The sequence below is a fragment of the Emiliania huxleyi genome (genome assembly GCF_000372725.1).
Source record: "Emiliania huxleyi CCMP1516 unplaced genomic scaffold EMIHUscaffold_52, whole genome shotgun sequence".
Classification (NCBI taxonomy): Eukaryota; Haptophyta; order Isochrysidales; family Noelaerhabdaceae; genus Emiliania; species Emiliania huxleyi.
The window spans coordinates 143313-170299 of record NW_005198091.1 but is presented as its reverse complement, the minus strand read 5'-3'; the positions used below and the strand labels follow the sequence as shown (position 1 = coordinate 170299).

Here is a 26987-nt window from a genome sequence, read left to right as displayed (position 1 = left end):
GCAATCGAGTTGCTTGAGCGATACGGCTCGTTGCAGGCGGCTGCGAACGCGTTGTGCGCAGCTGCGGACGCCTCCATTCCTTCAGAGGTGCGGAAGTGTGTGGAGCAGCTGCGCAGCGGAGGGGGTTGGCAGAAGGAGGAGGCCGCGAAGGAGCTGAGGATTCTCGCCTTCAACAACGCCGACAACCAGGTGGCGATTGCGAGGGCGGGCGGCATCGCGCCGCTTGTGGCGCTGGCTCGCGGCGGCTCGGACGGGCAGAAGGAGGCGGCCGCGGCGGCACTGGGGAGCCTCGCTGGGCTCATCGCCGACAACAGGGTAGCGATTGCGAAGGCGGGCGGCATCGCGCCGCTGGTGGCGCTGGCTCGCGACGGCACGGACGGGCAGAAGGAGTGGGGCGCGCGTGCGCTGCATAACCTCGCTTGCGACAACGACGACAACCAGGTGGCGATCGCGAGGGCAGGCGGCATCGCGCCGCTGGTGGCGCTGGCTCGCGATGGCAGGGACGGGCAGAAGAAGGGGGCCGCGGGGGCGCTGTCGAACCTCGCTTGCAACGCCGACAACAGGGCGGCGATCGCGAGGGCGGGCGGCATCGCGCCGCTGGTGGCGTTGGCTCGCGGCGGGACGGACGGGCAGAAATGGCAGGCCGCGGCGGCGCTGTGGAACCTCGCTGTCAACGCCGACAACAAGGTGGCGATTGCGAGGGCGGGCGGCATCGCGCCGCTGGTAGCGCTGGCTCGCGACGGCACGGACGAGCAGAAGAGGTGCGCCGCTGGGGCGCTGATGTGCCTCGCTTGCAACGCCGACAACCAGGTGGCGATTGCGAGGGAGGGCGGCATCGCGCCTCTGTGGTGGCGCTGGCTCGCGGCGGGACGGACGGGCAGAAGGAGGTGGCCGCGGCGGCGCTGGGGAACCTCGCTATCAACGCCGACAACCAGGTGGCGATCGCGAAGGCAGGGTGGCGATAGCAGGCGGTGTAGGTGGCGCACCTGCATGGTGGGGCGATCGCGCACCTGCATGGTGGGGCGACAGTTCAGTCAGGGTGTGACGAAGAGGGTGGGCCCGGCGGAAGGTGGCGGCCTATTACCCGGGGCGGCGGCGAAAATTTCTCCCTCCATACAGTACCAAGATTGTCCGAAAAAGAAATAACCCCCCTCCAGCTGAAGCACCGGCCACCGCAAGCAAGGTACACGCCCGTGCGGCGGTGGTGACTGCCGAACCTTACCTGTCCAAGAACCATGCGCAGCCTGGTCAAGCTCCAGACCATGCGACTGCTGATCAAGCTCCAGTACATGCTCGCAGGAGTCGCCGCGGCGAGGGAGTGCGGCGTGGCCACTTACACGGCGGAGCAGGTGATTCCGTCGACTGCGATTATGGATGGGGTGACACCGCCAGTCGTGGTCGGCGACGCGTCCAACCTGCACTCGCCGCCCGTGCTCGACCTGGGCGGTGTGTGGTGGATTCGATACCAGCCCCTCGACGACTCCGAGCGCGGAGATCTTTCGTGGGAGAACCCGGAACGTTCCGATGGAGAACTTCCACACTGGCCAGTATGGGCGGCCACTGAGCGCCAGACCGATCCCGTGGGCGAGCGACCGTGTGCGCACGCACGGGCTCGCTCGTTCGGAGCTCAATGGTAGGCACGGGCGATGCCTGGGATGGCACGAGAACAGCCAGCGTTTCATGGTTCAGCTCGACGGCGCCGATGCACCAATCCGCGTGCGTGCGCACCATTTGCTGGGTCGGATGATGATGGAGGACGATGAACACCCAGTCGTGGATTCTGAGCAGGAGGATGAGCCGACCTGGTGCCATGCGGCGCGCGAGATAGTGGTACGCTGGCAGCCAGCCACGTGCGTCCGCCCGGACCGGAGCCTTCAAGAGCGAGCAGCCGAGGCAGTGCTTGCGGCTGGGGGCAGCCCGGAATCGCTGGCCTCCGCCGGCACGCCTTCGCCGATTGTAGAAGTGGTGAAGGACGCCGAGAACCGCGGGACAATCAGCGTAAGCGTGCCTCACGACTCGGACTTGTGGGAGTGCATGCAGAACTTCTTCTGCGATGGAGGTCCTGGCCCATCCATAGGGCACGTCGACGGCGAGTGGCGCGAGGAGCAATCTCGCACCCACGGTGCACGGTGGGTGGCCGACGTTTCATGGGACCACGACACACTCGGAGAGGTCGGCCGAGAACCACGAGGTCTGCACGAACTCGCGGCCTACTATGAGACACTGCGGCGCCTCTCGCAGCTGCTCGCACGCGCGCCGTCCACGTACAGGTGGAACTCCACTGGGCAACTGCCGTGGACAGAGCGTGGCTGGCGCGTGGTCGCCGATCCGCCGCTCTGTGTCCTCCCTGGTGCCGACGACGCCGTCGGTTATCATGCGACGGGGCGGCTTCGGATGGGCTTCCCAATATTCTTTGGAGGGCGGGACGACGTACCGGAGGAGGTGGGTGAGGGGGTGCTCGATGGCTCCACGCAACTGCTTCAGCATGCGCTCTTCGGTGTCCGCATCCCCGCCGCGCTGTGCACCGGACGCTGGAGGTTGAACGCTGATGATCTGACCTTCGACCTGAAGCGACAAAGCTGCGCGGGATCGTCAGATGACGAGACGGTGTATGACGAGTGCTGCAGCGTCAGTGGGTGGGTCGCGGAGATCGCTGAGCACGTGGCAGGCGAGTATGCCGCGGCGGGGCGCACAGATGTGCTTGTGCGCTTCGATTTTGAGCTCGGTGACGACGGCGGCAGTTTTGGAACCGGCTGCCCTCCACCACCACCACAGAGATGCTTTGGCATCGCCCACGACAAATGTGGCGAGGCGTACATGGTGCTGGACGACGACGACGACGACGAGGTGTACGATGTGCAGCATCTCTTACAGGAGATCCTGGGTGGCGAAGGTGGGGAGGAGGAAGGGGACGGCGAGGAGGAGGAAGATGATGGCGATGACGTCATTGACGAGGGCTTGTGACATGAATGAAGAATGAATGGCTTGTCCCAAAGTGGCTCCTGTGAGGGCCTGAGCAAGTGAGCGGATTGGTGAGTCTCGCGTCATTACAGTATTAAGTGGTCAGGGGGGCTGCCAGGGCTCTGGTGATTGTTCGTTCGCGGCGGCGGTTGTTTGAAATTGAATAATATAACAACTAACATGATTGTACAAACTGGAACCGGCGGGCGCACCGTGGAAGGGTGAGCTCGCAAATAGGCGTGTCACATATCCCGACTCCACGTGCGCGCGTCGAAATGTGTCACACATTGCAGATGGCACGCAATCTCTCCTCTTGTGCGCTGTTGAGCCGCACGAGTTCTCCCGGACCGGAGAGCAGCAGCGCGTAGAGACCTACAGCCGCACGAGACAGGCGCGAAGTGAGCGCCGCGGGCTCGTACGTCCCACCACGCATCGAAGGGGGCTGGCTCGGCGCACCGTCCTCCTCCTCGCTCCCTCCCCCACCCCAGTCGAGCGCCCCATCGAGGGCGAGCGGGCCAAAGGCCACGCGGCGCAGCCCAAAGACAGGGAGGCCCGCCGCCGCGAGGAGCCGCCGGACGACCCGGTTCCGACCAATCGCGATGGAGAGGCGGAGCACGAACGCCCGCTCCCCTGGCAGGGCGGGGGAGGGGGGCACGGCAGCGCTGCCGCCGCCCCCCTCCGCCGCGCACGGGTCCGCGCCGGATGCTGGCTCGGCGGGCAGCACGCAACCTCGCGCCGCTCGCTCGCGCGCGACGTTGCTGGCGCGCCGCTTCGCATTCCTGGCGCCGGCGGTGCGGATCGCGGCCGGCGGCGGCAGCTGCCACTCCCTCACGACTTGGACGCGCGACAGGCGCGCCGTGCCGTCCTTGAGCTCGACGCCCGCGAGCAGCCGCCGCAGCTGCTCCGGGCTCGGCCGCCCCGGCTCGCGCAGCCGCACCGTCGCCTCGTACACCTTGCGCACGACGCCCGGCCGCAGCAGCCGCTCCGAGAGCTTGCCGTCGTCCGTGAGCAGCAGCAGCCCGTCCGTCTCCTTGTCCAGCCGCCCGACGGCGGAGAAGCGGCCGCCCGCGCTCGGCGGCAGCCGGCCCAAGTAGTCGTTGAGCGTGGTCTTGCGGCTGCTCCCCGCGGCCGGCACCGACGCCTGCTCCACCTCGACGCCACGAGGCTTCCAGAGCGCGAAGATGGCCGTCGAGGGGAGCGGCGCCCGCGGGGAAGGGGCGGCGGCGGGAGAGAGGCAGCTGGCTGAAGGGGCGGGAGGGGCAGACCCGCGCGGTGGCGGGTGCGGCTGCTGCTGCGGCGGGTCGAGTGCGTCGCCGAGGAGGGAGCGGTAGCCCGCAGCCACGCGCTGCTTGAGCGCCTCCTTGTCGACGGAGCGGTCGAAGCCGGCGTCGATCGCAGAGAGAGTGCACTCGAGCAGCTGAGACCAGCTGAGGCCGTACTCGTGCCTCAGTGCGGCGAGCTGGCGGGACGGCCCGCCGTCGTGCGTGTAGCGCGGAGAGCCCGAGAAGAGAGTGTTGTCGCACGACACCGACGCGGACACGCCGGCGGCGAGGAACTCGCGGAGGGGGTGCGCGCACAACGCGCCGCCAAGCAGGCGCGTGTTGCCGAACGGGCTGCACTCGACATGCACGCCCGCCGCCCTCAGCCTGGCCTGCAGCTCCGGCCTGCGGGGGAAGGGTCCGAGAAGGCTCGGAGGAGGGATCCCGCGTCGCGCAGCCCGAGCCTCCAGCTCCCGCCTCCCGCGCAGCTGCAGCGCGTGGCCGACTCGGTCCACGCCGAGCGAGAGGGCGACCTATGGTCAGCCCGCCGCACCTCTCGCCTCCCCGCCTCCCCCCTCCCCCGGCGTGGCCGAGCGGCGGAGGCGGCCTCGACGTTTGCGAGCGTCTCGCAGCCGCCGCCTTCGGTCGCGGCGCCGGGCCACTCTGCCGCGTGCAGAGTCACGCCGCACCCCGGGCTGGCCACCACCGCAGAGATCGCCTCCCGCATCGGCTCGAGGCCAAACCCGGGCTCGAAGCCAGCCACGTCGAACCCGACCGCCGCCGAGTCCGCCGCAAGCGCCGCCATCGCCGCCCAGTGCTCGGGCGCCAGCGTGCGTAGCGCGCACACAATCACGCCGCCCGGCAAGCCGACGGACGCAAAGCCGCGGAGCACCGCCTCCAGAGCCGACGCTTCCGACAGGCCGCGGAGCGTGTGCAGCGTCGGGCAGAAGCGGAGCTCGCAGTAGACGACGGCGTGGTCCGACGCGAGGCGCGAGCAAAGCTCGGCCGTGGCCGCCTCGAGGTCGGCCTCGGTCTGCAGGAACTGATTGGCCCAGTTGAAGAGGTTGAGCTTGTCATTGCCGGCGGCGTGGCGGCAGGACATCATGTCATCGCTGAGGAGGCCCGGATCGCTCTTGGCGGCCACGGCCCACTCGCTGAAGGTGGCGAAGCGAGGGTGCCGCACGAGCGGCGAGACGACGCCGAGCGCAGGCATGCGCTCGGTGCAGAAGGCGTCGGAAAGGGAGCCGTCCAGGTGCAGGTGCAGCTCCGCCTTGGGCAGCCGCCGCGCGAGACTGGCAATCTCCGACGCCTTGTCCGCGGCGAGGCTTGTGGCAGCAGAGAACGCGGCGGCTGACGGCATGCGGCGGCCGACTCGCGGCTGGGGCTGGCGAGGCACTTCCAGCCGGCGAGCGACTTAGTTTCGCACTGTGCTGTGAATCTGTCTCTCACACCCTCACTGTCGTCGTATGCGAGGTTCTTGTTTTCTTATCACCCTATCTGTGAACGCTGCTGGTTGGCGTCGGTTGCGCAGCACCCCGTCCCCATCCAGGTTGTTGGTTGCTGCCCCAGGTCCCGCACTATGTAGTGCAATGCCCCGTTCTCTGGTCAAGGATCGCACACGGCAGGGGTGGCGGGACGGTTGTGGAGCGAAGTGGCAGTAGCCAGCCTCAAGCATCGATGGGATAATAAGATGAGATTACCGGACGAGAACGGGGGGAAGGACAGGCGGGCGACATTTGACGACGTCGGGGATCACAATGTGACGACCAAAACGATCTTGGGGGCCAGGGTGAGACAACAGGTCGGGGTGCCACATGGGGCGCACCACAGGCGTATTCTAGAGGGGGGAAAGAAACGGGGAATGAGGGGCCCCGCCACGAGAAGTGCGTTCTGGGGATGCAGAGCGTGCAAGGCGGCTAGGGATGAGGCCACAAAAGAGGCGCGCGAGGCAAGGAGGAGACGCGGGGAACTGAGAGACTGGGACGACTGGAAACAAGAAGACAGTGAGCCACCACAGGCGTCGTTGGCGCACATACTGAGCGGCAGCTGCGCTGGAAATAAGGAAGAGGCGCGTCACTTCATGCGGAAGCTCGACAAACACACAGCGAGGGCGACAGCAAGAGTTGAACGGGAGGCGCCGGACTCAAAAGACACCGCCACATTCCTGAGACGAGCGAGGGCAGCCTCCTTAAAGGCGAAAGGGTCTAGATTTGGAGCGCTCGCCGAAGAGGAGTACGACAAAATAGCGCCCGTGATTGCCTGCACGCTACCCGCACTCACGGACTCCATACCCGAAAGAAAGAGAAGCGCCTGTTCACGGCATGGAGGGTGAGCCACACCGAACGTACCGAGCGAAGAGCCGAGCGGAAGGAGGACGGGGAAGATGACTCCGAGGAGGACGAACCAGTGGAAATCCAGTTGTCAGATGTCACGATGCATCCGAAGGGGACCCCAGCGCCGGCATCATCCGTAGAGGCACGAGTGTTCGAAGAGAGAGTGGACCTGAGCAACAACATGACCTGTAGGCAAATGATCGGAGTGGGAGTCAGAAACGTGGTCCTTGCGCGAGGGGAGCTCGATAGACTCGAGGGGCCAGGATACGCCGCGAGGAGGACGGAGTTGCGCCGAAAGGCAAAAGAAGCCGCGAGAACAAGGGACCGGCAGGCGGCGGCGTCACAGGACGAGGCAGAAGAGAACGACGCGACAGAGGAGGAAATGACAAGGGAGAGAACGACGAGAGTGGGACGGCCGCGAGGTGGCATGAAGGTTGCAGCGAGAATCGGAGAGAGACTGCGAAGAGAGATAGGAAGAGGCAGACTCCCTAGGGTGGGCGACGGCTAGCGCACCACACACCTCTCCTTAAAATCCCTGTGTGGTGGCGGCGTGCCGTCCTCCCATCCCTCCCTTGGGTTGTCTGTTTTCTTTCTTTTTTCCTCCTACGGGAATGTACGTAAGAGCCACATACACTGAGAGAAAATCACAGCGGGAGGGGCGAGACCGACAGTGTTGCTCGTGTTCCATGTGCATGCATATGCACATGTGCATGTATGACAGGTCAGGTTAGGTAGGAAGGAAGGTGAATGAATGAAGAACAGCCAGTGCATGCACATGACATGTGCATGCACATGTGCATGCACATGCACATGACATCACCGTCGGGGAGAGGGGGGACGACACTGCTCTGGCAGCGTGCACCTCGATCCTGCACCGTGTTTGTTATGCGGTAGGTAGACAATCTACCTCCCATCTAACCGCGCCTACCCTTTCTTGGGTAATGGGTAGACCGTTTGTTATGACCCCCCCCCCCAATGAACACACCAGTGAGGGAGGGCGAGACGATCGAGGGGTCCCGTACCATGCGGAATCGACCCTATCAAGTGCTCAAGTGCTCAACAGCCAGGCAGGCTCGGACTGGACACCAACGCGGTATGGGTGGACGGAGGACGGACAGATGATGACGGCACGCACGAGCGACACACAGACACAAACAGGCTCACAAGACACACAGCCAGCTGGCTGCCACACACCCTGAGTTGGCGTACACATAACTCAGGGCCACACACATCCTCCCTGTCGTACCTGTCGCCCCCCCCAGCAGCCAGCACTCCAAGGTGCCAAGAGAACAAACAAGGGCACAACAAACAACAAACGACAGGGAATAACGTACGAGGCTAGAGCACTGCTCCGCCTCTAGCAATATCGCCGGCCGCAAGGCACGGACAATACCGGGTGAGGACAGGCAGAAAGAAAAAGAAATTGCGTAGACTGCAAATTCGGACCGGAATGCATCTCGCGATGGTCGGGCGTGTTTTCGTGTTCGCTCTTCTTCAGGCGACGTCCGCCGTGCTGCTGACCCCCTCTGCGACGCGGCCTGCGCTCGCGCCTGCGCGGTCGGCCGTTGTTGCAAAGGTTGCGAGCAAGAAGGAGCTCGCCGAGGCTGCGGCGGCCGAGCAGGAGCGCCAGCTCGCCGAGATCCTGGCCGGGACTGAGACCAGCGCCGCGCCGGCCAAGGGCAAGGGCAAGAGCAAGGCGGCGGCGCCGCCGCCACCGCCCAAGGCGGCCCCGCCGCCGCCGCCGCCCAAGGCGGAGCGTCAGGTGCCGGAGAAGAAGAGGATTGAGCGTGCCGGCCGAGGCAAGAAGGCTGAGGTCGCTCCTCCTCCTCCGCCGCCGCCGCCGCCTCCGCCGCCGCTCTCGCCCAAGGAGGCCAAATTCGTTGCTCGCCAGGAGGCTGCGGCCGCAGCGTCGGAGAAGAAGGCGGCCGCACGCGCCAAGGAGGCCGCCGCGCAGGCGCAGCAGAGCCAAAAGGCAAAGGCGGACCGCGATGCCGCAAAGGCGGAGCGGGAGGCGGTGGCGGCCAAAGCGACGGCGGCATCGCCAAAGCTGGCCGTGCCGAGCTTCTCCCTGCCCTCCATCTCCCTCCCGTCCTCGCCGTCGCCCTCAGCCTCTGCCCCGAGCGTCGGCGGCCTCGGCCCGGGTGAGACGGGGCTCGCGGCGGGCGTCGCGCTCGGCCTGCTGCCCGCGGGCGCGCTGATCGGGCTGCGCTCGTTCCTCGTCAGCGGCAAGCGGTACCGGGCGTGAGCCCACTCGCCGCCGCGGCCCTCCTCGAGAGGAGCCGCTCCGGTGTCGACGCGGCGGGACCCTCGCGGCAGGGACGGGGGGCAGGGACGCAGGGAGAGGGGCATCAGGGCCCTACTAAGGGAGGGCGCCCTCTGTGCTGGTCTGTCGGGAAGAGTCGAGTCTCGAGAAGGAGTTGAGCCATGCCATGATATACGACCCACCCTCCTCGGCAGCTTCGGCCCTTTGGCACCTCGGACCGTCATGGTTTTCTCTAGATGTTTTTTCCATATGGTGTGTGCGCGTGCCGCGCGCTTGACGTTGGTGGGCTGCACAGTGTCAGTCCGTGTTTGTGTTTGGGCTCGATCGAGGAACGTCCGAAGAGCGAAGTTTGACACGTGGCAACGTTCTCGCTCGTGTGGTCGTGCTCGTGTGTGCGACGACGCGCGCGCTGTGGCGTGCGCCCCGCGGTGTGCTCTCGAGAAGGAATGAAGTATATGCGCGCTCTGAGATCATTGCTGCTTGCAAGCGCTGCGCGCGCCTATCTCCTCGTCGCGCAGCCGCAGTCTTCCTCCACGGCCACGATGCAGCGGCCCGTAGATGCCCACCGCCTGCCAACTGCTCACCATCATCACTCTACGCGCGAATGCACCCGGGCACTTATGCCCGTCAGGCAGCAGCTGGGCGATATGAGCGGTCTTCACGCGAGGCAGACCTTCCCGTGAGGAGCCAAGATGAGAAATACCTTCCCCCCCTCGAGCCCGCCGTGTCGTAAATACACAGCCGGCACATAATGCATTCTCAGAGGCGAGTACTGCTGCGACAGGTGTCACGGTCGCACACCAACGTGCGAAGCAGCGTCTCCGCCGTGCAAATTCGACTCGAGCAGCCCCTTTTATCCGCTCGGAGCCCACAGCGATGTGTGCGAGCTCGATGCGCCCCGTGTCAAGGAGTGGGTTACCGACCGCACCACAATCTTCAAGCAGCACCTCGCCCCCACCCACGGCGCGGCCGCACTGCGGCGATGCCCATTCCTCGTCTGGACTGCAGCGCTTGGCTCTGGTCTCGCGTGTAGGGAACATCGTGCATATCCTGGCCGCGGCTGCCAACTCGTCCACGCGCGTCTTGCTCCTCACAAGGGATGAGCGCGACTCGGCGCACGCCATCTGTGAGCGCGGCCTTCACCCGGCCCTCGGCGACGGTGCACTCCCGCGAGCTCTCTCCTGTAAATGAGGTTGTGCCTTGCGACTGATGGGCCTCCCCATCGCCGACGCAGGGTCTGCTGATCCCAACAAGGCGCACGCGCCCAACGTGACGGCGCTTCGCGCAGAGCAGGAGGCGCTGCGGCAGTGGCGCAGGGGCTGGGAGCGTGCGGTGTCACACGCGATCGATGGGACCGGCTCGCACGCAATCATCAAGTTCTCCTTTGAGCAGATGAAGGCCGTGGGGCGCGAGCGCGTGCTGGCGCAGATGCTGGGGGTCCTCAACCTCGCTCCAAAGCGCCCGTTTGTCGACGTGCCTCGCCGGCTCGTGAACAAGACGGACGCCGCGTGCGATCAAGTGGCGCACCGTACGACCGACGGGTAGGATCGCCGCGCAGCGGCGGCGGGCGGTGGGACTGGGGGGGGGGGGTCATCGAGGGCCATTGTCTCGAAACTCAGGTGTTGAGGATCTTCGTCATCACACGCATGCCCCTCCGTTGGGATTGCCATCAGTCAATACATGTAATTTTACTGATGTCAAAGAACTCATGAGCGCATTGCATCAATGTTTTGCCACGCTCGATCCGGATCCATCCCCAGCGATCCCCCCCCCCGCCCAGGCGGGTCCCCACCCGCACCCCGCATCCCCACCCATCCCCACCCATCCCTAGCCATCCCCAGCCATCCCCAGCCATCCCCGTACGGGCTGGTTCAGAAGTCAGGCGGGGGCGGTGTGGGGGCGGCGGAGCCGGTGGCGGACGTGCGCGGCGTGCCCTCCTCGAGCTCCTCGTCGTCGCCAAAGTCACGTGTGCAGTACGACGACCAAGCCACGCTCCAGCTCGGGCAAGAACTTGACGGCCTTCTTGAGGCAGCTCGTCTGAACTGGGTGGACCACGGCATACTTGGGCAGCTGCGCCGCCAGCCACGCCTTGATGCCCTGCGCGAGGAAGGTGAGCGCCGCATATCGTCCTTGACAGAGAACAGGTAGCACGCCAGCAGCCGGCCGCCCTGCTTGCCCGTGACGCCGACGCTCTCGTCGTCCTCGTGGTCCTCGGTGTCGATGTCAGAGCCGAGCAGCTTGCTCACGATGGCCTTGGGCTCGAGCTCTGGGTAGCGCGTCGCGATCACCTGCGAGCACGTGTGTGCAGCTGAGGGCGCGTGTGCGTGTGTGTGCCTGACGCATGCGCGCAGGCGCGCGAAGAAGGTACTTCACAACTTTGACGTACAACATGTACATGTACATGCACAGCTGAGAGCGTGCGGCCGACGTATCCCGCTGATCCCCGAGGTCCCCACCCATCCCCACCCATCCCCACCCATCCCCACCCATCCCCACCCATCCCCACCCATCCCCACCCATCCCCAGCTCGCTCTATCACACACCCCAAGAGCCCTTGGGGAAATCCGTTCGCCTACGCTCCGAGGCGAAGATCGTGAAAAGAAAAATCGTCGCCACCGACAAATCTCCAGCAATGGTGTTTGGGGTCGCCGTAATTCATGCCGTAATCGGCCTCATCGTGCCAACACCGCCGGCCATTGTCCGCGCCGCGTCCGCTTCTCAGTCAGCTTCGCTGGCATTCCCGTCGGCTCAGTCAGCCTCGCTGGCATTCCCGTCGCTCTCGCTCGCCGCCGGCGCTCTCGGCTTCGTGCCTCAGGGTGAGGTCTACAAGGGCAGTGTTGAGGACGTCTCTCTCACATCGATGCTGGATGACGTGCCCGCACCGGGCGCCGGATCGAAGAAGCGCGATGCGGACGCTATCGCTCGCGATGCCGCCGGCGTCGCGCGGATGAAGGCCAAGGCTGCGAGTGCCGAGGGCGCGGTCTCCACCGACTTTTCGACGATGACAGCAAAGGAGGCGGCCGCCGCCAAGCGCGCCGCGTTTGAGGCCAAGCAGGCGTCGGCGGAGCCACTGTCGCTGCCCTCCCTGCCGAAGCTGTTCTGATGGCGAGATTGGGTCGCGCCTGAACTGCGAGCCCAATGCTCCTTCTCTTCGTGCTAGGCGGCACACTTACGGTTGAGGATGAAACCGGCTCTATCTAGACAAGAGCACCGACATGTACTAAGAAACCACGCGCATATATGTGTTTGTGCCGCCGGTCCGCACGCGGCGGGCGACGCGGGCGGTGGGCCGACGGCGGACCCGGGACGTGACCGGTGACGGGCGCCGAGCCGCCGACCCGAGACACATCCTGCGCGCGGCCGCCCTCGTAGCCGAGGTCCGTCTCTCTCTCTCTCTCTCTCTCTCTCTCTCTCTCTCTCTCTCTCTCTCTCTCTCTCTCTCTCTCTCTCTCTCTCTCTCTCTCTCTCTCCCTCTCTCTCTCTCTCTCTCTTCTCGAGCTCATCTCACTGCAAGCGCGTACACGTCTGCCTCTCTCGCGAGCGCAAACTCGCCCGACGCGCTCACCCCGTCGCCCGCCTCGGAGACCACGGCCCGCCGCAGCGTCGCCCCACGCGGCAGGACGACGCAGCACGCCGCGGCGACTGGCACCCAGATCTGCGGCAGCAGCCGCGCCGCCCAGCCGAGGCTATCGAGGGAGAGGCGCAGCTCGGGCGTGTCCCACAGCAGGCAGGATCGCCCGCTGCCGGCAGACGCGGCCTCTTCGAGCAAGGTGCCGTCCGCCTCCACCGAGCCGGGCCGCAGCCCTGTGCGGAGAGTGTACTCCACCGGGCCCGCCACAGCACCCGGCCCTCCCTCTCGGCCGCGCACCTCGAAGCTCTGGAGCCGGCCCTGCAGCACGAGCTTGCCGCCCTTGCCGACAGATACGCCCGTGCACGCAGAGCGAGGCAGCCGCGCCGGGCTGCTGCTCCCGTCCGGGTTGAGCGACGCGAGCATGCCTGGTGGGTGGGGCAGAGCGGAACCAGTGAGCGACTTGGAGTGCGTACGTGAGTATAGCGGTCGAGTGCGTGTTTGTGCGTCCTGTGTGCGTGCGCGTGAGGCGGAGGCTTGGCCGCGCGCCAGGCAGCGAGGAGCGGCCGATGCCGTCGAGGACGAGGCCGAGCATCCACCGCCACAGACCGCGGTTGAGCTGGTCGCTGGTCGCAAACGCCTCCCACTCGAGCGCGCCAGATCCGGTGTTGGGAAGCCGAACCCACGCCAGCAGCAGGAGAGGGAGGAGCATCGGCCTGGCAAAGGCCAGCCACAGCGGCGCCAGCAGAAGCGCCGGGGCCTTCCAGCCGAGCTCGACATCGCGGCCGGACAGCGTCGCCGCCTGCAGCGGCAGCAGCACGCGGTCGGAATCCGTCGGGGTCGCCGTCAGCTGAAAGTCGAGGCGGCCGAAACCGAGCGGGGCGAGCGGAGTCCGTGACGCGCCTGAGATCTGAACATCGACGCGCGCTCCGATGAGGAGGCCAGCCAAGCGTGCGTAGGCCGGGATGAGCATGCTACGAGGCGAGCAGCGGCGAGCAGCGGCAACGTATGCGGAGCGGCCGAGGCGCGAAGCAGTGGCGCGAAGGCCGCCTCTTTTTTCTCGAGGATCGGAGGGATCTATTGAAGGGTGCGCTTCATAGCTCCCCGGCCCTGGATGTGAGGTTGATGACTGCACTCCAAGTGCTCCAAGGGAGGGCTTTGAAAAGGTCACGTCCAAGTCTACGTCAGCGAGGGCCACCTCGGGTCCTCCTCCGCCCAGCGGCGGATCATGTGGTGTGCAATCGCCAGCGGGGGCGGGGTCCTCAGGCCGCCCTCCCCTCCTCCCGGCGGCGCCGCGCTCGAGCGCAGCATCTGCCGCGCCTCCTCCCGCGAGAACCAGCGGGCGTCCTCGAGCTCGCCCGGGCTGCCGTCGCCGTTGGCCACGCGGATCGCCTCCGCCTCGGGCGCAGAGTCGGCGCGAGCCGCGCACGCGAGCATCAGCTCGCAGTGGTTGCCGCGGCCGCACGGCCAGGGCTGGGACGCGACGAGGGCGACGCTGCCGCAGACCACGCCCGTCTCCTCGTGCACCTCCCGCGCCGCCGCCGCCTCTGCGCTCTCTGCGTGCTCCACGAAGCCAGAGATGCAGGTGTAGAAGCCGGCCGGGTACCGCGACTGCCGGCCGAGGAGGCACCGGGAGCCGTCCGCCGACTCGACGAGGACAATCGCGACCGGGTCGACGCGCGGGTACAGGGTCCGCCCCGAGGCGAGCTTGCGGCGGCGGCCCTCCTCCGCAAGCGCAGTCGGGCTGCCGTCTGTCCCGCTGAAGGCGGCGGAGCGGTGCCACGCCAGCAGCGATACGGCGCTGATAGCCGCGCTCGCCTCCTCCTCGCTCGCCTTGCGCTGAGCGACGAGGCCGAACAGCTCACGCGGGGCGCGCCACGACGCGTCCCTGCCGCCAAGGAGCGCCTCCACCGCGCTGTCCTCGGGAAGGTCGACCGCGTCGAGCATCGGCGCCGCCCGCACGGCGAGAGCGAGCGGAGGGAGGGCGAGGGACTCACTGGGCGCGACGTAGATGATCCCGCCCGCATCGCACGGCACTTTGCCTCCAATAACGAGCAGCGTGCGGCGGGCGGCCGTGGCGAGCGGAGGCGTGCACGAAGGCACCCGCCAGCTGCTCGTGAACCAGCCCCAGGTGAGCATGAGTTGGGGTGGGCGTGGAGCAAAACGCAGTTTTTTCCGCCCTGTGTGTCTTTTCTTCTTTACACACAATCGCTGTCGTGGCATCGCTTGTCATGTGAGACCGTGCGCGATCCTTCTTCTTCTAACGCGGAAAATGGCGGCCGCTGCTGCCACGACGATAACGTCTCAGCACCTCGACGACGAGGCGCAGAGCGCGCTTCGCCGCATCGAGGCGTGGCTCCAGCGCGAGGAGCGTGCGGCGCGGCCGCCGCCGGCCGACGACGCCGCGACCGTCTTTGCGGTGTCCGACGGAGGCCTCGCGGAGGATGCGATGGAGCTGCGCGCGTACCCGGCCCACGGCGCACCCGAGGGCGCGGCGGCCGCGACGCGCACTGCCGCACAGCTCGAGGCGCTGGTGCTGCAGGCCGAGCGCCACACCGCTCGCAGCTCGCTTGCGGCCGACGCCGGCGCGGCGCGCTGGCTCGCGGCGCAGGCGCAGGCGGCGAGCGGGCTGGCGGAGATGGCTGGCGCCGCGCGCGTGGCGCTCGCGGCCGGGGCGGCGCGTGCGGCGGCCGCGCGACGCGAGGCCACGCCCGTGCTGGATGCGTTTGAGACGGCGGCGGCGGAGCAGGCGCGAGCGGCGGCCGTCGCCGCGGCGCACGAGGCACAGATGAGGCCCATCGAGGCGGCGCGCGCGGTTGGCACGGCGCTGGACGAGTCGCTCGCCACGGTGCGGGGCGGCGGCCCCATGCACTCCGCCTCCCACCCCCTCGTCGCCGCGCTCGCCACGCTGGACGGGGCGATCTCGCACGTCGACTCGCACCCCGAGCTGCAGTCCGCCTCGCTGCGCGCCGAGCTGCACGCGCTCCGCTGCCGGGCGCTGCGCGCCGTGAGCGTGCAGCACGTCGCAAAGCCGCTCGACTCCGCCGTGGAGAAGGTTCTCCTCGAGGGGCGCAGAGCCGCAGCCGCAGCCGCAGCCGCAGCCGCGGCGCCCGCAGCCGCCGCGGCGCCTGCAGCCGCCGCCGCGGAGCCGGGAGGTCGACCCCACGCCTCGCATCCCGCCTCGGATCCCGCCTCCGCCTCGGCCGCCCCGCCGCCGGCCGTTTTGCAGCCCGGCAAGGCTGCGGCCAAGGCTGCGGCGGAGGCGACAGCTCACCCCACTCTGGTGCCGGCACGAGAGGTAGCAGGCAGCTGTCGATGACACGTCCGCGACACGTCTCTTCAGGCGGAGCTTATCTTCGTGCGGCTGGCGGCCTCGCTCCGGCCCTGGATCGAGGAGCTCGAGGCTCGGGCGGCGGAGCACCAAGACTACGCCGCAATCATGGCCGACGCGCGCGCCTCATACTGGCGCTGTCGCCACGCGCTCGCCGCGGCCGAGCTCGCCGCCCGCCTGGCCGGCATCGCGCGCGACGAGGCGGGCGGCGCGGACCACGCGATCCGGCGCTGCTGCGGAGAGGCGATGCTCGCCGCCGCGTCAGAGGCCAAGCTCCACGCCGCCTTCTTCTCCCCGCCGCCGCCGACGCCCACGCGCCGCAGCTCCTTCGTCGCGCAGCCGTCCGCAGCAGCGAGCGGCGTCACGGCATATGCAGCAGCGAGCAGCGTCACGGCTTACTCGGCCACGGAGGGCGGCGGCGAGGCGGGGGGCGGCGGCGGCGGCGGCAGAAGAGGGAGCGGCAGCGTGGAGGCTGCCCTCGAAGGGGTCTGCTACGGCCTCTCGGATGCGGTGCGACCGCTGCTGCTCCGGCAGGCGAGCGCGGCTCACTCTGCGGCATCGCACCAGACTCTGCGACATCTCGCCACATCCTCGAGCGTGGACTCGCACCCAGACAGGCAGCAGATCGCATCCGTGCATGGAGTGCCTGCCTCCGTTGCATCAGGCGAGCGTGGACTCGCTCTGCGACATCGTCGCCGTCCTCGACTCCGAGGCTTCCCCCCTCCCTCTCCCCGCTCCACCCGCCCCCGCCCCCCCCCCCCACCTCCCCAGCTCACCCCTCACGCCGCCCGGCTCCCCCACCTCGAGGCGCTCGCCGAGGCGGTCCGCACTCGGGCGGGGGGCGGCACGGCTGCGGCGGCCGGCGCGGCGATGCAGCGGCTGCTCACTCGGTGCCGTTGCGGCGCTGGTGCGAGCGGCCGTGTCGCGGACACGTCCACGACGCGTCCACGAGACGTCCCGTAGGCTGCTCGGCGATGCGCGCGAGCGGCTCACCTTTCGGCTGCAGGCGTGCGTGCGGGACCAGATCCGGCAGTACAGCCACGCCGCACCGGCGGCGCGCGCGTCGCTGCGTCTCATCTCTGGCGACGAGCGCGGCGGCGGCGGCGAGGGTTCGGCCCCCGGGAGGCGGTGGTACCCGACGGTGGAGCTTGGGCTCGACCTGCTCGGCAAGGCGCACTCCAGCACTCCATGGAGTGACGCATCTAGACCCGCGCAGTGGAGTCGGTTGACTAGCCCAGGGCGTGTTCCCAGGCGTACGCATCGCTTCCGCGGCGCGTCTTTGACGGCCTTTCTCAGGAGGTGCTCGAGGCGTGCACGGCCTCCCTCCTCGCCGCCGCGCGCGACTTGCCGGACGGCGGCAGCTCGCTCGACGCGAGCTTGCTGCTCGTCTCGCAGCTGCTCGTCCTGCGCGAGCAGATCGCGCCGTTCGACGGCGCCGCCGCCCCCTCGGCCCGCTGCCCAGCCGTTGGGAATTCGACACCCTTACCCATCCCCGGTTCGCGCAGGCGCCTTTGCCGTCACCACAAAGGCGCTCGATTTCTCCACCACGCGGGCGATGATCCGGCAGCTCGCTGGCGCGCGCGGGTCGCTCTCCGCTGTCGGCGCCGTGGTCGGCTTGCTCCAGCGCGCCGCGCCGGCCGTCGTCGAGTCACAGTCCGACGCGAAGGGCTCCCTCGAGCGCGAGTTGAAGCGGGCGTGCGAGGCCTTCATCGCAGACGCAACCACGCCCGTCACGAGGCCACTCCTCGCGCTGCTGCCCGGCTCGGCTGCCGGAGGCCGCGCCGCCGCCGCTCGGCCCGTCCCCGCCGCCTCTGCGGCGGCGCGGCCGCCGCCGCCGTCGGCAGCGGCGGTGGGCGCGGCCCTCACCCGCGCCGAGGCGGCGCTCGACACGCGCGTGCGCGCCGCCTACGTGCGCATGTGCGGCTACCTGCACGAGCCGGCCACGCGCGCCATCCTGTACGGCCCCGTCAAAGGAGCGGTGCTCGACGCGTGCGGACAGCTGCAGACGCTGCTGCACGCCACGGGCCAGGCAGAGGAGTATGAGCCCCGCCTCCGTGCGCTCGCGGCTAAGCTCGAGGCGATCGAGGCGGCCCCCTCACAACCAGCCGCAGAGGCGCCGCCGCCGCCGCAGGCGGCGCCAATCCCCGAGGAGGCGGGAGAGTGAGAGTTGCGAATGATATCATAACGAGACGCGAGAGCGTCTGTGGCATGTGGACACGTGGCGATCGCTAGCCGCTTCCTCGAGCACAGGTCGTCGGCGCGCCACAGGCGCGCCGGCGCAGCCTGTGAATCAGCCTGTGTCGGTTGTGGGGACGGTGGATATGTGTGTGTGTTCGACTTGCCCGCGCGACTCTTGATTGCTTTTGCGCGTCGGTACACGTCGCACGGTTGGACGGTTGTGGCGTGCGGACTGCGGAGTGGTGCGCGCCCCTGCGCGCCGCGGTGGTTTTTTGCCCGAGGTTCATGAAACGGTATTAGCTTTTTGTACGACGCTCACATGTGCGTGTGCATGTGACAAACATACGCGATGGTCCGGTGAATGGAGGGGGTGAAGAGTTATAGATACAGAGGCTGAGACCAGAGGCTGCTGACTGCGTGCGCGCCGCCGCCCGCGCGCCCGCCCCCCCACCCACCGAGCACGACCCAGCTCCAAGGAAGCTGCTCGCTGGCAGAGAAGGAAGCAACGACTAGATCTTCGAGGACACTCGCTGAAGGTTGGCCTGAAAGTAGGGCGGGGGCGAAGACGGTTCCGCGGGCTCCCCCTCATCCTCCTCGCCCAGCGAGGTTGTGGCGGCGAAGCTCGAGCGGGCGGGCGTCGGCGGCACTGGCGTTGCCACTGCGACAGGGACGCCGGTGACGGCGATGCCCTCCGACGTTCGCGGCGTGGCAGCTGCGGCAAACGCGTCACCCGCATGCGTCGGGAGCGTGACCGAGAGCGCGTTTGCTGCTCTGTAGCAGTAGACGGCCTGCGCAATCTCAGCCAGCGCGCACCAGAACAGGACGACAGATGACACGGCAAGGAGGAGCCAGCCGAGCCCGTCCCACCATTCCGTGTCCGCGCAGTAGCCACCGTCGCCGTCCGAGACCCAAATGACACATTGGTCCGAGAAGAAGGCAAGGCTCAGATAGGCATAGCACAGGACGAAGAGGTGCATGCACGCCGCAAGGAGCGTCAGCGTGCCAATGGCGACAAAGAAACCGCGCGTCGGCGTCTTCGCGCTGGGGTTGGTGCTGTGGATGAGGATTGAAGCTGCGAGGACGCCTCCGATGCCGCCCACCACCACAGGCCAGTACAGGAAGACCTGCGGGATGGTCAAGATGGCGAGGCAGAGAACGGTCGAGGCCGTGCGGCGAGCCTTGGCAACCTATGAGCAGGGCCGGGCGAGTCAGGAGGTGGGTCCGGCGGGGTGGCGGGAGGTGGCGGGGTTCTTAGGGTAGTATTGGCGATGGGGCGGCGCGCGCCTCGGGAAACGCGTTGTTTGGCATGTTTTGCCGGCGCCGCCTGTGCGCGATACGAGCGCTTTTGTGTCGCCTCCTGACCTCGTCGCAAGGACGCTATTGTGAAAACGCCGATTTTCAGAAAAAAATGCTTAGCAGCCCACGCCGGGAAGGAAGGCGCGCGGTAAGTTCGGAACCTCCGACCCTACCACCCCCTTCCCTCCCTCCCTGCCTGAGAGCCTGGGATGCTGAGCATCAGAAAGGCACTCCCAACCAGCCTTGCTTGCTTGCTGGGCTTCCAGAAGGGCCGTTGTTGCCGGGTTCGCACCTCCCAGTGCACACGAAATGAATCTCGAGGTCTCAGATGACGCTCGCTTTTCGAGAGGAGCAGTGCAGTGCCGAGAGCGATATGGCAGCGACAGCTCTCAGCTGGCTCGGTAGCTGGGCCATCAGTGCCCACATCAAAGACCGCGTTCAGTCCTACACCCGCCGCACGTGGAAAAAGGCCCTGCGCGGGACGCTGGAAGAGTACTGCGAAGACTACGAGTGGGACGCCGACAATGAGATGAGCGACACCGTCGTCATCGTCAAGGACGCCAAGCTTCGGCCGCACGTGATCGATCAGCTTCTGCGCAGCCTCGGCGTGCGCGCCGACGCGGCCACCGTCGGCAGCGTCCGACTCTGCCTCTCGGTCGGCCTCGATCTCGATGTCGGTCTCTTCTCCAAGCCTTGGCGCGTCGAGGTTCAGGACCTGAAGCTAGAGCTCGAGCTGGGGGCCGCGCCGGCGGGGGACGAGGCTGAGGACACGGCCGAGGCAGCGGGCTCGGCGCCTTCACCCGACTCCTCGCCGCAGCGGAGCTCAAGTTCCTCCTCGAAGAGGAGCTCCTCCTCCGAGGATTGGCTGCCTCTGCACCGCGCGGCCGAGAACCTGCAGTTGTCGCTCCGCAACACGGTGGTGGTGCTGCGCGGGCTGGAGCCGGGCAGGTGCCTGGTCATTCGGCTCGAGCAGGTCGGCTCACACCTGTGTGCTGTGTCACGGACGAGACATGCCTTACCCGACCTCTGCTTGAGCAGGCGACCCTGTCCACTACCGACAGCGAGTGGGCGCCCATCCAAAAGGTCGCCGCGGACGCCGTGGACGACGGCTCGGTCCTGCACAAGGAGGTCAGCTTCTTCGGCCTTGACGTGCAGCTGCAGCGCGCGCAGGAAGCAGAGGTGGACTCGTGGGAGCGATCGTGGCTTGGGGAGGGTGGCGACGAGGCGGATGGCCGGGCGAGCGGCGTCAAGGAGGGCGGCGAGGGGAGGGTGGCGGTGGAGATACCGACGGCGGTGGCGGGGAGGGTGGCGGTGGGGATGGCGATAGGCGACAGGGCGAGAGCGCCCCTCCTGTCGCCGCCGCCGCCCGTGCAGCAGCTGGTAGCGGTGAGCGGTCTGCGGGGCAGGATGCGGATCAAGAAGCGGCTGAAGCGTGACCTGACCGGCAGCGTCGCTTCCGACTGGTGGGGGGATGAGTACCTCTTCCTGCTGAGCGCGGCGTCGGACGGCGTGCCACGGCTGCAGCTCACGGGCGTGCTGCTGCGGCTCAAGTGGTCGGAGGAGCTCGTTTGCACCCCCCCGGCACTCTCTGGGGGCCTTCGCGGAGCCTCCTCAGAGCTGTCCTGTAGGAGATCGAGGAGTATGTGCTCAACCACGAGAAGACGGCGCAGCTCTCGGTCGGCCACTCCCTCGACGCGACGCTGCTGGCAGAGCTTAGCCCGTGTGGTAGCGGCACTCGGAGCGTCCCTTCTCTTCACACGCGTCTCGGTGTGAACAGGCGGAGCTCAACACTTGGTCGCGACAGATCCTGCAGGCATATGCGGAGGTCGCGCCGTCGGCAGAGACGAGGCTCGCCATCGAGCAGCGGCGGCGCGCGGAGGAGCACGAGAAGCTCGTGCATGTGACCCGCTCGCTGCGGGCCGCGCGGCAGATACTCGAGGACTGGCAGGTGCCTATCGCCTGTGCTACCCCCCACACACTACACACAGTGTACTGCACGGCGCATCCTGCCCCATGTCAAAACTCTAGTGCACCCTCGGCAGGCGACCTTGCACGCCGGGTGGGAGCTGCGACCTGTGAACGGCGTCTCTTCACGTTGGGCAGCCGTGTGCATAGGCGACCGCGAGCGCAAAGCTGGACGAGGCGGCGCGCATCGCCGCCGAGGTGGCGATCAAGCAGCACTCCCAGAGCCAGCGCGTGCGCGCGAGGCGCGTGCACGACGCCGGCACCGTCTCTCACCGTAAACAGCGCCTCTTCACACCCTTCGGCGTGTGTGAGCAGGCAGATGCTCGAGGCGCTCGAGGCGCGGGTGGCGCAGCAGGCGCCGCCGGCGGAGGTAGTGGCGGCCGCGCTCGAGGCGCTGAGAGAGCTGGCAGGGCAGCCCGTGCTGCCGCCGCGAGCCCCGTTTGAGGGCGGCTACAAGCTCGGCGACGCGAGCCGCGCCACGGCAGCGGTGGCCGCGGGCGGGGTGGAGTCCGTCGTGCGCACGGCCACGGGCAACAGCGGCTACAAGTTTGGCGACGGCACGCGCGCCGCGATGAAGTGGATGGGCGGCGGCTCCTCTTAGTGAGCTCCACGCTACGGGGCTTTCCTGCGGGCGGGTGGGTTTACTCTCCGATGACGTTTGTGTGTTTGTGTTTTCGAGGCACATGGCATGTGCATGTGCATGTATCACGGAGTCTGTTTTCTTTTTCTTAGAAAGGCACCCGGAGGCACCCACCTGGCGAGTACAGACCACGCCTCAGCCCTCACTTTTCACAGGGGGGGAACCGTCTGGATAGCAACTGGTCTGCTTTTTTTCGCTGCACATTGCTGTCGTGAAGCTTGTGCTGTGAATAGCAGGCCTAGGCGTGGTCTGTACTCGCCAGGAGGCACACCCTTGTGCTAGTGCCAGTGTAGTTTATTTTTGCTTGGGCGGCAGCCATGCCGGGGTAGCTAGGGTAGGTCTGGGCCCTCCCGTCGGGTTTTCCCCTCTCTTCGCCACGCCGGAATTTTCACGGCAGAAAAAGAAATTTTCCGCAAATCACGATGTCAACCCTCCCCAAGTGGGTGATCTGGTGCTTGTAGGGCTTGAGAGTGGCCTGTCATGTCTCAGGAAGGACTGTGGTTGCAGGAGAGTACCACCAACCATCACTTTAGTTGGTAATAGACTATAGTACCCCACCTTCACCCGCCCATGATTTCTTTTTTAGTTTCCCATAAGTAGGGTAGGTAGGTAGGTAGGTAGGTAGGTAGGTAGGGGCAGGGCAGGGGGCGGCCAGGTTTTTCCAGAATTTCAGCATGGCTGCCGCCCAAGCAAAAATAAACTGCACCTGGCGTGGCTGTGTTTTAAAGAAAGATAGAACGAAAAAGACAAACCAAATTAAACGAGGGATGGGAGGAGGACAAGGTGTTACGAGCAGGATCTTGTAAGGATTGTAAGGACGATGGCTGTGTTTTATACAGTTCCACCGCAAATTCTTTTTGGTTGTGAAGACCACTCCTACGCTCGCCGTCTCGCTCGTCGCCTGCAGGCTCACATAAACGCACAACGACGGCGCCTGCAGGCTCACACGTCGACACGCACGCGTCACGCAGAAGCGGGATGAGACATACGTGTACCCTGCTGCTCTGCTCACTCGTTTGCGTCGCGGCGGCTGCGATCCCGCCAGCCACCCTCCGCTCTTGGCCACTTCCCGGCAGCGGTGGCAGTATTCGTCTCCGCTCCTCCGAGCAGCGGTTTGACCGCTCTCGCGAGGTCACGGGCGACAGCGTGTGGGCCGGCACGATGTGCCTGTTGCAGTGGCTGAGCGAGCCTCAGAACCGAGGCCTGTTCGAGGGCAAGTCGGTGTTGGAGCTCGGCAGCGGCACTGGCATCATCGGACTCAGCCTGGCGCAGATGGGCGCACGCCGCGTCGTGTTGACCGACTTGGAGCAGCAGCTCCCGCTGCTTCGCTCCAACATTGCATTCAACGAGGACGACCACGCTGGCTGCCTCGTCAGCGCGGCGGCACTGCCGTGGGGGGAGCGGCCGACGGGCGCTCTTGCGCGGGAGCGCTTTGACCTCATCCTCGGCTGCGAGGTGACGTACATCGACGCTCTGCTCGAGCCGCTCGCGTGCACCACCGCCGCCCTCCTGCTCGACCCGCCGGACGCGTCTCCTTCTCCGCCGCCGGTGGCGCTGTTCGCCGCCGCGCGCCACCGAGCGTTTGCCTCCGTCCCGGACCACGCACACACTTTTGTGCACGACCTGCTGGAGGCGCGTCACGGGCTCCACTCCAGGCTCGTTGGGAGCGTCGAGCGGCCGGCGGAGGTGGTGGGCGCGGACTTCTTCGCCGGCGCACAAGAGGCGGAGAGGGCCATGCCAGTGAGTTTCTTTCGAGTATCGAGCCAGCGGGACGAGGTGTACGCGGGGTTCGGCGGCGGCGCCGTTTAGGGGCGGTTTTTCTTTTTCTTTGAGTGCCGCCGACGACTCAGGACTGGCGGGCGGTGAGCGACGCACGTTGGAACTCAAGCTGCACGTTGCGCTCCAGGATAGCCAAATTGCGGTTAAATTTGCTCATATGGCGTGCACTCGCCTCCTCAGCGAGTGCACGCAGTGGTGGGTCGAGCCTTTGATCGCGTCGGTGTCTTTCACCGCGTGGATGAACCTCTTTGCGCTCTTCGAGAAGGAGAGCAGCAGCGCGTTCGTTCAGCGACTCCTCGCCGTCGTGCAGGCGGATATGCCCGTGCTCTGTTCCTACTGGGCGGGCGTGTACGCGTGGATCGCACTCGTGGATCCTCCGGCTGGGGTCGAGAGCGGCTGTCCCGAAAGCCCGTCTGACTCGCTTCTGCTCTTTGCAGAGACCGCTGGAGGGCTGGTGGCTTATGACTTTCTCTTCTTTTGGCTGCACCTGGCTATGCACTGCTGGCCCTGGTTCGGCCGACTCCTCGATCACGCGCGGCATCACGATCGTGACGACACCGGCGCATCGGTGCAGGCGCAGGGCTCGGCCTTTCGGACGGTGCGGCACTCCTTCGTCGACGGCGCGCTGCAGGTGTTCGTCAACATTTGCGTGCAGCGGCACACGGTATGGGGCTCGCCGAAGAGCCGCCTCGCTCGCTGGCTGCACAACATCCTCGTCACCATGCTGCTCAGCGAGGTCCGAATGCAGCCGAGAGCACTGCCCGGTCGCGGGATCTTACCGGCGGATCTGCCTGCAGGCGCACTCCACGGGCTCGCTGCGCATCGCCCGCCGGCTGCCCGTCGCGCTGGTTCGTGGCGTGCACGAGCACCACCTTCATCACCGCCACCGCGGCCTCCCCTTCCAGCAGTTCTTCTCGTACCTCGACGACGCGACGCTACGATTCGTGCGCTTGAGGGCAAACGCCGAGTAACATTTTCTCATGCATCTCCACCCCAAAACGAGACCGGCACGCGAACTGGCAAAGACTGTGCTCTCTGACTCTGTGGCGCGCTCATCTCGCATATCCGGACCAAACACACACCGCCATTACGGCATTAGAGCTCTCCACCTCCCCTCCCCTCCCCTCCCCTCCCTCCCTTGGTCATCAACACCCCCAGTTTTTTTCACACATTCTCTCCTTAGTTTCTAATTTCCTAGCACGCGCCAGTTCGCACCTGTGTCGAGCCTGTCTGCTGTGAGAGAGAGTTGTTTTGTTTAAGTTCTAATTTCCTGATCACTAATAGCGAAGAGTTAGAGCCAAAACAGCGCCTAGTCGCGGGCTGCGCTGCCCGTGACTGCATTCGCACATGCGCGGCCTCCGCCTCCGCCTCCTTCCTCTCCTCGGACTCGTCAACCCTGTAGCTGCTCTCCGAGCGCCAGGCGTGCGTGCGGCGCCCTTTTCCTGTCTAGAGGGGCCTGGGACCTAGATGCACCAGCAGAGGCACGGCAGCACGTAGCATAGCACGAGGGGTTGGCACAGCAGAAATTGGACATCACCGACGCAGTGGTGAGGTAGGTTCGTGCCACAAGGGCTGTTGTTCGACTTCACCCTCGCACAGCTCAAGCACAACAAGCTTGGCGGCATCCCGGGCGGGCATGCAGTCGAGTGCACCGTGAAAGACAGCGAATGGCCTTCGGATGTCCTTTTGAATGACCCAAGCCAGACATGCGATTGTGGCTGCGGCTGCAAATGCGACAACTTTGCAGATGTGGAGCCGAACGCACCGGATGAGCTGCGCTTTACGGGCGGTGAAAACACCGGGCAGTTTTTCACGGGTGTGCCAGGCGAATCCTTTCCGGTCGACCTTGTCCTGACCAACAAGACCTTGTACAAGCCGTGGACGTCAGCAGGCAACGGCAGGGGCTACGCCCATGATGGCAGCCAGTCCGGAGCCATCGCCTTTGAGTACAGCTTTGGCGATATCTCGATGGCGGCGAACACGGAGACGGTCTTCAACATAAAGGCTTACAGAACAGACGATCCAAAGGTGTTGGTTGATGCGACGATATACGACGCGGAGCTCTGCTTCTTTGACATAGACTTTGGCAAGTCGGCAGCTGGCTTTCCAGACGGGCAGCTTCACGAAACGATCCAGGTGTGCAATAATGCAAACCACTTTTTTCAGGGCAAGCCTCCCGACCGCGAGAAGAGCGCAGACCAGCTCTACCTCGACTGGTTTGTGCCCCCGCTTTGCAACTTCGGGTACCCTGACGGAATCCCCCGACCGGCAGACCGCTGTTGCCTCGAGGACAGCCGTCTGGTGTGTATCGAGAGTGAGACTGAGGAACCTGCGTCTATAGGCGCCGCCAGACGTGAGCGACTACCTCGACATACAGGAGAGCAGTTCGGCGCTCCTCGACGGAGAGGAGTCGAACTGCGTTACAGTCTCGGCCAAGAAGATTGGCAAGGGCGGCGATAATCCGGTCCGCCCAATGTAGTCGGGAGGGCGGGACGAGAGCACATGGACTGGGATAACGCGATACAGGAGTCTCCCCTCGTCCAGCTTGCCCCCCCCCCCCTTTCACGCAGTTCCACCCGCTCGATGTTCTGCTGCGAAACTGCTCCGAGTTCAACCTTTGCCCAAGAAACTATACAAACTATCCTGAGCAGTCCGACTATACGTGTACTCCGGGCGAGTTCTACCCGGCTGCGGGCATCTTTGACTTTAATCACGCCAATGTGAACACGGGCTTGGTCCTCAAGCCGATGCGGTCACGGCAGGGTCAGCGCGATGCTTAGAGCAGCTCGTCAGCATGAGACACTCTCTTGTGGGTAGGGACACGGTTCCAAAGTTCATCTGCTTTGCGTACGACCAGATCGAAAACAGCAAAGGGACGCCGAGGGCTCGGGTCAGAATGTGGTCAATAGGGATCGAGCCGTCACCACACCTCTGCATCCTAGTAGGCTGGACTTCAAGCTCAAGGTCGGCGATTCAAAAACCGGTCTGTATGGCCGCAACTTTGTCTTTTCGGGTGAGGTTCGGCCCAGTTGCGTCCCTGACCCGACGCCTGTCGACGATGACGACGAGTCGACCTCCCCGCCGCCGCCGCCTCCGCCCTCGCCGCCGCCGCCGCCGACACCGACGATTGAGAAGGACCCGCACCTCCACTTTGCACACGGTGGCAACGCTGACTTTCGTGGTGGAGCGGGCAAGCTGTACTCCTTCTTCTCGGCGCCCGGCTTCGCTGTCAACCTGCGGACCGAAGAGGCGGTGTTTTCACTCCACCACGGCAGGCGGCGTCCCCCACCCCTCCGGAGCACACAGCCGCCCGACTCACCCGCCACGTTCGCATTCGGCGTCGCCGCTGCTACAGGCTCACCGTGAATGGCACATTCGTCACCGAGGCCCACGTGGTGGCACACACCGGGAGAG

The 26987-nt window shown here is 66.2% G+C and overlaps 6 protein-coding genes across 6 annotated transcripts; 4 read left to right on the top strand and 2 right to left on the bottom strand.

Moving 5' to 3' along the window:
* Window positions 1-4816: 4816 nt before the first annotated feature.
* Window positions 4817-5613, bottom strand: EMIHUDRAFT_356836 (hypothetical protein; the record flags this gene model as incomplete). The annotated part of the gene is made up of 1 exon (XM_005766164.1): window positions 4817-5613. A coding segment is annotated over exon 1 (764 nt), but the record flags the coding sequence as incomplete, so codon positions are not given.
* A 2391-nt stretch (window positions 5614-8004) lies between these two features.
* Window positions 8005-8931, top strand: EMIHUDRAFT_356835 (hypothetical protein). The gene has a single exon (XM_005766163.1). The coding sequence runs from the start codon at window positions 8016-8018 to the stop codon at window positions 8796-8798; it is 783 nt and encodes a 260-aa protein (XP_005766220.1). The 5' UTR covers window positions 8005-8015; the 3' UTR covers window positions 8799-8931.
* Window positions 8932-11538: 2607 nt separating this feature from the next.
* EMIHUDRAFT_356833 (hypothetical protein) lies at window positions 11539-12038 on the top strand. The gene has a single exon (XM_005766162.1). The coding sequence runs from the start codon at window positions 11677-11679 to the stop codon at window positions 11917-11919; it is 243 nt and encodes an 80-aa protein (XP_005766219.1). The 5' UTR covers window positions 11539-11676; the 3' UTR covers window positions 11920-12038.
* A 1525-nt stretch (window positions 12039-13563) lies between these two features.
* On the bottom strand, window positions 13564-14523 carry EMIHUDRAFT_212286 (hypothetical protein; the record flags this gene model as incomplete). Its single annotated transcript, XM_005766161.1, has 1 exon — window positions 13564-14523. The coding sequence occupies one exon, from the start codon at window positions 14521-14523 to the stop codon at window positions 13564-13566; it is 960 nt and encodes a 319-aa protein (XP_005766218.1).
* A 555-nt stretch (window positions 14524-15078) lies between these two features.
* On the top strand, window positions 15079-18196 carry COG3 (component of oligomeric golgi complex 3). Its single transcript, XM_005766160.1, has 5 exons — window positions 15079-15646; window positions 15728-16056; window positions 16679-16908; window positions 17221-17444; window positions 17592-18196. Exons 1-5 carry the CDS (start codon window positions 15173-15175, stop codon window positions 17877-17879), a joined length of 1545 nt encoding a protein of 514 aa, XP_005766217.1. The 5' UTR covers window positions 15079-15172; the 3' UTR covers window positions 17880-18196.
* Window positions 18197-19543: 1347 nt separating this feature from the next.
* On the top strand, window positions 19544-21875 carry EMIHUDRAFT_437019 (hypothetical protein). The gene is made up of 6 exons (XM_005766159.1): window positions 19544-20162; window positions 20228-20752; window positions 20821-20895; window positions 20967-21137; window positions 21305-21396; window positions 21470-21875. Exons 1-6 carry the CDS (start codon window positions 19563-19565, stop codon window positions 21753-21755), a joined length of 1749 nt encoding a protein of 582 aa, XP_005766216.1. The 5' UTR covers window positions 19544-19562; the 3' UTR covers window positions 21756-21875.
* Window positions 21876-26987: the final 5112 nt, after the last annotated feature.

Coding starts and splice junctions, on each gene's coding strand:
- EMIHUDRAFT_356835 (XM_005766163.1), top strand. CDS start 8,016: ATGGTCGGGCGTGTTTTCGTGTTCGCTCTTCTTCAGGCGACGTCCGCC.
- EMIHUDRAFT_356833 (XM_005766162.1), top strand. CDS start 11,677: ATGCTGGATGACGTGCCCGCACCGGGCGCCGGATCGAAGAAGCGCGAT.
- COG3 (XM_005766160.1), top strand. CDS start 15,173: ATGAGGCCCATCGAGGCGGCGCGCGCGGTTGGCACGGCGCTGGACGAG. Junction 15,647..15,727: donor CGGCCAAGGCTGCGGCGGAG/GCGACAGCTCAC, acceptor ACGTCTCTTCAG/GCGGAGCTTATCTTCGTGCG. Junction 17,445..17,591: donor TCGCAGACGCAACCACGCCC/GTCACGAGGCCA, acceptor ACCCGCGCCGAG/GCGGCGCTCGACACGCGCGT.
- EMIHUDRAFT_437019 (XM_005766159.1), top strand. CDS start 19,563: ATGGCAGCGACAGCTCTCAGCTGGCTCGGTAGCTGGGCCATCAGTGCC. Junction 20,163..20,227: donor TGGTCATTCGGCTCGAGCAG/GTCGGCTCACAC, acceptor CTGCTTGAGCAG/GCGACCCTGTCCACTACCGA. Junction 21,138..21,304: donor AGATACTCGAGGACTGGCAG/GTGCCTATCGCC, acceptor CCGTGTGCATAG/GCGACCGCGAGCGCAAAGCT.